Source organism: Stegastes partitus, unplaced genomic scaffold (assembly GCF_000690725.1).
Source record: "Stegastes partitus isolate 25-593 unplaced genomic scaffold, Stegastes_partitus-1.0.2 Scaffold62, whole genome shotgun sequence".
In the NCBI taxonomy this organism is placed as follows: domain Eukaryota; kingdom Metazoa; phylum Chordata; class Actinopteri; family Pomacentridae; genus Stegastes; species Stegastes partitus.
In genome coordinates, this window is record NW_007577793.1 from 901474 (window position 1) to 910976 (window position 9503).

General features: G+C 40.1%; 2 protein-coding genes across 4 annotated transcripts in view; one reads left to right on the plus strand and one right to left on the minus strand.

The window, feature by feature from the left end:
- Positions 1 to 4519, plus strand: part of kcnab1a (potassium voltage-gated channel subfamily A regulatory beta subunit 1a) — a 121846-nt gene extending 117327 nt beyond the window's left edge. For both annotated transcript variants that reach the window (XM_008275966.1, XM_008275965.1), the window contains exons 12-14: positions 3 to 123; positions 527 to 615; positions 802 to 4519. In XM_008275966.1, the coding sequence (XP_008274188.1) occupies positions 3 to 123; positions 527 to 615; positions 802 to 891 (300 nt within the window). In that variant the 3' untranslated portion in view covers positions 892 to 4519. The remainder of the gene's footprint in view (positions 1 to 2; positions 124 to 526; positions 616 to 801) is intronic.
- A 110-nt stretch (positions 4520 to 4629) lies between these two features.
- On the minus strand, positions 4630 to 9284 carry ssr3 (signal sequence receptor, gamma). 2 transcript variants are annotated; one of them, XM_008275968.1, is made up of 7 exons: positions 9277 to 9284; positions 8202 to 8206; positions 7805 to 7986; positions 6993 to 7119; positions 6533 to 6631; positions 5357 to 5488; positions 4630 to 4948 (listed from the first exon to the last, which is right to left on the minus strand). In XM_008275968.1, exons 3-7 carry the CDS (start codon positions 7935 to 7937, stop codon positions 4882 to 4884), a joined length of 558 nt encoding a protein of 185 aa, XP_008274190.1. In that variant the 5' UTR covers positions 7938 to 7986; positions 8202 to 8206; positions 9277 to 9284; the 3' UTR covers positions 4630 to 4881. The 2 variants fall into 2 exon arrangements, with proteins under 2 accessions (XP_008274190.1, XP_008274189.1); XM_008275967.1 differs by lacking the exons at positions 8202 to 8206; positions 9277 to 9284 and having other exon boundaries at positions 7805 to 8039.
- Positions 9285 to 9503: the final 219 nt, after the last annotated feature.

Consider the following 9503-nt stretch of genomic DNA (forward strand, 5'->3'; position numbering starts at 1 on the left):
AGTCCTATCAGTGGTTGAAAGAGAAAATAGTGAGTGAAGACGGAAGGAAGCAACAAGCCAAGCTGAAAGAGCTCAACCACATTGCAGAGAAACTGGGCTGTACCCTTCCTCAACTGGCTGTCGGTAAGACTTTCCTGTCTTATAACAAATGCTGCTGAAGCAGATTAAAGAAGGGCTGTGAATTCCATAACTGCTCAGGGCTGTCAGACAGGATCCCTTTTTAACGTAAGATGTGGCCAAATGCACATCACCCTTTTTCTAATAATGTCTGTTATTTGCCTGGTGGGTTTGATTTTCACTTCAGCTTCCCACTGACACACAAACACATAGACTTCCAAATCTATCTGTGCTTCCAGCTGCACGATTATGCACAAATATAATGGCAGGTAGTCATTGAAGCAGAACTAGAAGACTAAATACTAAAAGCGCAGTTTATTTGCGGTGTGTTCCAAGACAATAATAATCAGCAGTGTGCCATCAAGTGGGCATTGATTGAATATCTACTTCTATTACTTGTTGTCTCCAGCGTGGTGTCTAAGAAATGAAGGAGTGAGCTCAGTTCTGCTGGGAACATCCAACCCTGAACAGCTAACTGAGAACCTCGGGGCCATACAGGTAAGAACATATTCATATAGCTTTTGATTTACCCATGTTTCCTCATCTGCATCTTCCACTGTCCTCTACTTCTAATGATTTCTCGATCAAAAAGCAGACCCTAGTCTTTCACCTTGCCTTTAGACATCCCTGTGTTGCAACATTTCTGTATCTCACTTTCACTGTCATTCTCTCTCTCTTGACCAGGTCCTTCCTAAGATGACCTCTCATGTGGTGTCAGAGATCGACCACATCCTGGGCAACAGACCGTACAGTAAGAAGGATTACCGCTCTTAGACCCGGCTGGTAAACTACCCAAGAGGTCAGCTGTACCTACCTACTTAACCATACTGCTACCTTGGACCCTCCGTTCAGTGTTCATGTCCATGGTTCTCTCCTTGGGCCCAACTTCAGCTCCAGCCCACTTCAGCCTGGAATAGACAGCCTTGCTAAGTCCAGCGTTGCATACCGTAACTATGTCTGTTTGAGACTCGTCCTGCTCAGATCAGCTCTACCAGGTTCATCTCAGGTGCAGTCCAGCTCAGCCAAGAAATGCTTAACAAACTCAGCTTTTTGCAGCCTCAATCGAACCTTAGTCCATTTGAATAGATTAAAACTTTGTCCCCCCTGCTGAGGTCTTACCCCATTCACCAACAGTCCATGCAGATGTAACTATGCAGAACTTAGAGTAGTCCATATTAGGCTTCCCTACATCGCAATTCAGCTCCATTCAGGGCTCTTGTTTTGAAATGCAATCAACTGAGTTGATATTTTGACTTCAGTTAGATGGCAAGGTATGCAACTACAGCTTGCTTTTTTGGAGATATCCAACTTCACATTCACATACAGTTAGTAAATGACCACAGAAAAGAAATGCAACAATATTTCAAGTAAAAGTGCCTTGCTCAAGGGCATCCTGTTCGTAGTTGCTGAGTGAGACGCTTATATTGCTGATTCATACTTGCTACCTACATCTACAGTTCAGTATATCGGCCAAACCTTCAATACTCAAGCCTTCTTATTTAAGTCCAGACTAATTTAATTTAATTTGGACACAAAATTCATGCTGGACACATATTTTATTTATGAGAACTACTGTACAGCAGCTGAATACATCAATGCAAGCAGCTTAGACTTAGGAATTAGAGGTACCTCATGGAAGTGGACATGAAGAACCTTCAGTTGCATGCTGAACACCCTTAGTCAGTCAGTGCTTTCATTAAATTGCTATGCAGTGCAACAAACAGAATTACCATAAGAGCTTAAAGCTTCCACCTCCTGTGTCAGAGGTACACACTCAAGTCATGGGTTAAAGTCTCTTTCCCATGGAATTTGGGGTGTAGCAATGGCAAGGTGACCTACTCATGCTTCATTAAAACTGAGCTTTATGAATATGAATGAGGCCAGTTCCCTATTAGCTTCAATTACGTTTCAACTACCTAACAAATATAACCAGTCCCATAGTTAGTATAGTACAAAATAGTATTCAATAAATATTATAGGCTGCAAATCCTGAGCATATTAACCAACAGATGCATGTTTTACCCTGCTATAGTGTGCCTCTTTCTTCTCTTTGACAAAGCACATAATTAACCAACAGAGTCTGATCAAAATTACTGCAAGCTTGTCAACTGTATGTGACCCCCTGTGAAGCAGAGAATTGTGGGACATTGAGTGTCAGTATGAGTGGGACTCTGTGAGGGGAGAGAGTGAAGCATGTCGCCCCCGTGTGGTCTTTTTAAGGGACTGCTACTCTGCTTCACAAAATTAGGAGATTTAGGAGAGAAATGTTGCTTTGCAAAAAATAAGTGGACTCCTTTTCTCTGAGTTTGCATTCATTATGGAGACGCTCGTTTCTGCTTGTGAACGGAACCTGCATTGCTTCAAAGAACCTTCAAGATATGGACTTATAATAAATATATGAAATAAAAGAATGACTGGCTTCAGGTCTGGTCATGGTTAGAATAACTACAAATATTGCTTGTTAATGGCACAATGTGGCATATAGACAAGGTATCTGGGATGTGGCAAAGATTACAGTATTTATTCTAGAGTAGATAATAAATATGAAATTTATTTTGACATTTTGAAATATTGTTTTTGTTTGGAGATGTTACATGTACATAAAAAGTTAAGGCATAACTTGTAACATAAGCAAAACCATCAAGAAGCCTCTCTTGCATACGGGGACTTCACTGTACTGTATGGCTAATATATAAATAAGATGTAAATAGAGTTATTTTGTTGCTCCTCTGCAGTATCACTGCATCATTTGCAGTGTTTGAGCCACTGTTCATCCCGTCCTCCTCCTCCAGCCTGACTTTACACTGTCACAGAATTGATTTCTGTCTCCGGAAAGACATGTCAGAGGACTATTTAGAAGGAGAAAGGGTCGATTTTGTTTTGTTTCCGCATTGTGAAGTCATTCATAAATTCTGTATTAATCATGGAGTTGTTTGAAAAATGAGCTTCTGCTATGAGACGTGAATAATGAGCTTCAGTGTTTCTCAGTGACTTCACCTTGAATCATTATCTCTGACCAGGTGGATCCACTCTCGGAAGTTCACGGTTGTTGTCTGACTGTATTATTTTTTGTTCATCTGGAAAACAAGCCATCAATGAGATCAGCAGAATTGTTGGCCAGGTTCCAGCTGAGTCACTGTCTTGTCCTTGATGCACATTTGTTGACTTATAGCACAGACACCTTCTATATTTTAATCAAAGGAAATTTCAACAGCCACCTATAGGTCTGCCAAACACACCGTTACACGAGCCAGCTTTTGTCTCACAACCCATTTATTGAAGTCTGATCCTGAATGATGAGTACACGTGGCCCTGCAGTCATTATTGTGATGCAAACAGCTGCACACAGACAAACAAAAGGAAAATTAAAATGTGCTCTTTCCCTTATTTCTCACCCCAGCTCAATGAAAATAGGTGCATCAGTGTATCACTTGTATCCTTTACTGTAACATTTTCGTGGCAAAAATGTGAGGCGTGTTCCATTATGTATTCTACATTTGCTGTCAAGTCAACAAGTTGCCCATCAATTCAAGTCTGTGATCAGTCATTGTTGGACCGTGGCCACCCGGCAGAGTGCCTTGACTCGAGTCCCGCTACAGGAATAAATTCAGGGATGTCTTTCATTACAAGTTGGTAAATTATGTCTGGGTGCTGGACTACAAAATAATGTGACAATAGAACCATGTTTATGCAAATCATAGACGCAGATTATATTATTTGTCTTAATATTATTTGTCTAATCTGTCTTTACATCATTGCACAGAATGCAGAGCAGCAACATACATCACAAAGAGGAAGCTGCCTCAAAGTGAAGGATACGAATCCTTTGTTATTGTTCTCTATTGTGCGACAGAACGTTACTTTGCTCCACCTTGGTCCTCAATTTGTGCTGTGGCATTTCAGTCACACTATAATAAAATGCTTTCTTTGATGCGATATCGCCACCTTGAACCCGCCATTTGCGTCACAAAACATAATATAGTGATAATTTAAGCAAACTGGAAATGAATCTGTGTTTGAAAGAACAATTGCTGTTTTCAATGCAGATTCACAACCTGAGAGATAAATGTAAAGGCCAGGATTGAGCAAAGCATCAAGCATTTCATCTTTCACTGATTTCAAGCTAGCTGCAGGGTGTCACATCAACTCTTTGATTTCCTGTTTCTGTACGACTCCAACCTAAATCAACCAAGATGTTGTGTATTGCATACTACAGATCAGTGTTGTGTTCTGCAACAAGTTGATATGTGGGTAGAAAAGGCTTGAGGGACATTGAGTTTTGTTCTTTTTGTTGTGTGACATGCAAACGATGAGTGTATTGTTTCCTCTCCTGAACAGTGATTTCTCTGTAAATAAGTCTATACGAAAGTGTGATTATAAATAAATGCATTGCCAATGGAAACATTAGCGTCTCTCAGTTTTGTTCAATCTGATGGCTGTTAAACTTACTAATGTACAAAATTATATATCTTCTAAAATGGCTCTGAAGCGGACTAAATGACACACAAACAGTACAAGTGAACCTGGTTGCTTTAATTGTTACAAAAAAACAGAAGACACCTGGAGAAACACCCTCCAGACATTTGATCATGAATTTCATGAAGTTGAAATGTGATATTTCAATCCCCTTGTGAACCCCATTCCTAACTTTAGTGAAAAACAATATACTGTATATCATTCTTTATCCCACTTCCTCCCCCTCCTACCCAATCCCACCCCATCAACCCTCATTGCTCCAGTTTGTTTCTCCCGTTCCTTCCTCCTTTATTTGGAACCTGTGGATAGCAGAGCGATGAGTCCTGAGGAGGCACTGATGGACAGAATGTAGTTGCTGGGAAAAAGTGGGTTAAGGTAAAAAGATAAATCAAATCAGCACTGGATGACAACTCACTGACTACATAAAGCTTGTAAAGATTCGATTTTAGGGGAATTTGCATAAAAATGTGAAGCATCAGCCTCCCTGCACTGCAACGTTATGCCTTCTGTGCTTCTCCCAAGCTCTGTTATAAATACAGTTTCCTTAAATCTCAAGCGTATCGCAACAAAACACATCATAAACTTCCATCCTGAGCTAATTTTAAGAAATACACAATGTAGATTTGACTTGTCTTACCTGACCAAGCTACACATTATTAAGTTTGAGCCCATAAAAGGAGGTGCAGATCAGTGCAAGTTCATGTTTTCTGATAAATCCCACATGTAATCAGCATTGAGTTGACAAGTACAGTTCAAAGGATACACAGTGGGGTTGAAGTTCTTGAGCAAGAAGAAGGAGGCGACGATGACGAGCACCAGGAAGAGAGTGTTGTTGTAGAAGATGGAGAAGGTGGTGGCCTCATAGTCTGCCACCTCATTCTTCTTCCACAGGATCCTGATCACAGGAAAGGAAAACTGGATGTCAATGCTGTTCATCATCAAGTATCATTATTAAACTGAATTTGCCTAAGGACTCTGCATGCAGATAAACCTCCTGCATACACGTATGTATAAAAATGCAAAATTCTTCTTTCACTCTGGAGCATGACCACAGCAATGAAGACAATTTTGCCAAGACTGTCATATTTTATTAAAGACTTCCTGCTGTGAAAATCAAGTTTTTAGCCTTCTTAGCATGTCCATATGGTGTTTTTTTTATATGCTAAAAGACACATCATGAGTGAAATGATCAGTCAACGCCATGATGGATAATTTTCACTTTGAAACTGCAGTGTACCAAGGATACGCCAATATTATAACGTGTAGAATAATTTTTGAGTGTTTGAGCAGCATTGTAGGTGAGCTGTTGTGTTCCAACTGCAGTGAAGGGGGAGGGATGGGTAAAGACCGGCTTCATTAGATCTACACATTCTAGAGGAAGTGAAGGTGCAGAGTTACATTTAAGTGACTTTAAGGCAGGAATGGATTACTTTCATGGAAGAAAAAAAAACATCTAAATAAGTAACTTTGAAATGCAAAAATTAGTTCACAGGGGTTTACTCAATGACCTAAATGACCAGAGCAGGGATTTAAAATATTTTTTTAACAATAAAAGAATTAGCAGTGGCCATGTACAATAAGTGCAATAATAACATGTAATACAGTGGCAACAACATCGATATCCGCCTCATTGATTTCAATGCAATTTATTGCACAGGCATCTGTCATTTGGTGGGGACTTTATTACGCATCATTCTTTAAGTGCTTTATCTTTACCGATCCTGGTTTGTCTGGACCTGCATCAAGACATGTGTGATTGCTCTTTGACGTCAACACAATCAACACTACACATCACGTAATATGCCTGTAATAAGTCACATGACACACTACGCTCAACAGGCTCAGACCAGGTAGTTTGTCAAAGCTCATTTTGAAACCCCGAACTTGCAGCACAACATAATGTATGTATGCACATCTTTGCAAAATAGTGCACTTTTACCTCTCATCCTTCTCCTTGCGGGACATCTTGCGGTTGTCAGCCTCAGACAACTTCCTGGTTACCTCCTTGGAAACAGCATCCTCACGTTTCTGAGCAACTCTGGAGGATAAAGAGAGGAAGTTCACAAGCATTAAAACATTTGTGAAAGACTTTTGTCAAATTCAAAGCAGCACTTAGAGCATGAAAGATCTAGTTTGTGAACAGCAATTAGGTTTTTTTTTTCATACAGTACTGTATTTTTTTGTATAGAAAAGCTTCCATGTATTGCATACAAGATTATTACATTGTCTTAAGGTTCCCCCAATGAATACTGTAATATTTGCCAATCAAGCTGACCACATTAAAAGATCTATGTAAGCAGTGTGACAGCAGGAAAAATGAATTTCTTATGCCACTGTCACAAAGAAATGAGAAATGGCCAAATGTATGCGACAGATATGGAGGAGTGTGTTTTTCTTACTTGTGTTTGAGCACAAACTTGACATTTTTGTAGGCAAAAGCGACCAGGTAGGTGCTGACAAGAGTCATCACAGCGTACAAGACTGCAGACTGTACAAGGTCCATGTGCCAGATCCTCCAAAACAGCCCTAGAAAGTACAGGAAAAATATAATCAAGTGTACAACCATTAAGGGAATTTGAACATTGTGTATGTGTGTAACATATGCATGTGGAAATATATGATCACATGAGCAAAATATGACAGTTTTAATCAGAAGGTGAAAAGCGGTTTTGGTATGAAGTTCTTGCACCCTGTGACAATGTTTAGTTGCTCCTGAGACAAGTTCAGTTTGTACAGTCTGTGAAGTGTACACTAAAGCTACTAGTGGACTAAAGATTACTGATCACTTCCTTCTTTTCAAGTGTGTAGAATAATTTAGAATAATTCAGTGAATAGGTGGACAGAAGACCACTGCACAGAATAAGCACCTGAGATTTGGACCGCAGCTGGTCTAATATTTTATATTTGGCTTTTGAAGAAGACAAACATAGCTAACTTTCTAATTCATTACTGTTTAATTTAACTACAAGTTAATCTCACTTCACCTCAAGTGTAACTTACTGTGAGCTTACTTTGGCAATTCACAATCACCATCATTAATTGTAGTGAGTCATTATGCTCTCCTAGGTCTTTGAAACATTACTTGGAGTTAGATTTCAGTGTAACTTCTTTGATAAACTTATCTTTACGTCTAGTTTTCTCACTTTTTGCTCCTCCGGTGAACCAGAGTTAGCTCGGCTAGTTAGCAGCAGCTAGCTGCTCCGGTACTCACAGATGGGAATGGCAGAGACGATGAGCGCGTTTCCATAAAACAGCGCTGTAGACTTCGCTGACAGGTTTCTGCTGAAGTCCTGAAGCAGGAGGTCTTCTTCTGACTGCTGCTTGTTGGTGCCTTTGGGAGCCATGTCTGCGGACTGACCGGCCTGTGTGCTGCTCGGCTCTGGACACAAGAAGACTGACACGTCGGTGAATGAAGAGAAGAGGGACGCGTCAGCATAAACCCGGAGCTACGCCGGCTGTCTTCTTCTTCGTGTGGACGGTAAAGGAGGTGCGGCTCGTTGCTGCCCCCTGTTGGAAGACAGAGGCACTGCAGCTGTTAACGACCTCACTGCAGTGTTGGAGTTTCCTCACTGAAGGTTAGCCAACCACAACTGACTTCAGTCTGTGCTCAGCACTGAAACAATATGCTCTGCCCTTTTCATTAGATAGTGGTAAAGCATAGACACACCTAGCTGTTTCTGTGTCCATTACTACTACTATTATTACTGTTGTTAACTTCTATTACAAACAATCCAAAATTGTACAGTAAGTCATTATTATTATTATTATTATTATTATTATTATTATTATTATTATTATTATTACTATTATTATTAATATTGCACTGTGCTGCTACTCTCTACTGTCCCTGTGTTACTGTGTAATGTACACACACATACACACACACACACACACACACATATATGTGTATATACACTACCGGTCAAAAGTTTTAGAACACCCTAATTTTTCCAGTTATTTATTGCAATTCAAGTTGTGCAATCCAATGAATAGCCAGAGGTTTAAAAAAAAAAAAAAGGTTTGGTTACACAAAACTGAAAAATAATGTACATTTCAGAATTATGCAAAAAGGCCTTTTCCAGGAAACACGAAGTGGGTTAACAATTTAAAGCTGTTCTGCAGCAGTGAAGGTTGAAACAGCCTTAAAAGCTGGTGCTACTAATTCCTACAGGTGTTCCAACTTTTCTTGATTACATACAACCCCCTCTGTCTCCATAAAAGCAGTGTTGGAACACACTGTAGTACCAGACCCTCATGAGCATCAGCTGAACAGTATTGTACTGCAGAAAGTAGTGTGTTGCTACAAAAATGGCGAGAAAAAGGCAATTAACAATGGAAGAGAGACAGACCATCATAATACTTAAAGATGGAGGTCTTTCCTACAGGGAAATTGCAAAGAAAGTCAAGGTGTCAGTGAGTACAGTTTTCTTCACCATCAAAGGGCACTCAGAAACTGAGGAAACTCTGACAGGAAGCGGTCTGGCAGACCCAAAGCCACAACTGAATCAGAGAACAAGTTTCTGAGAGTTATCAGCTTGCGTGCTAGGTGGCTCACAGGACAACAGCTTCCAGCACAGCTTAATAGTGGTCGTAGTAAGCAAATCTCAGTTTCAACTGTGAAGAGAAGACTTCGAGCTGCAGGTTTGACAGGACGAGTTGCAACAAGAAAGCCATTGCTGAGACGTCAGAATAAGACAAAGAGGCTCTCCTGGACCATGAAACACCGCCATTGGACAACTGAAGACTGGAAGAAGGTATTATGGACTGAGGACTCAAAATTTCAAATCTTCGCTTCAATACACAGGATCTTTGTACGTCGTCAAGTAGGCGAGAGGATGGTTCCACNTATATATATTCAATACACACTTATATTTTATATACTCACCTTATATTTACCAAAAACTACACTG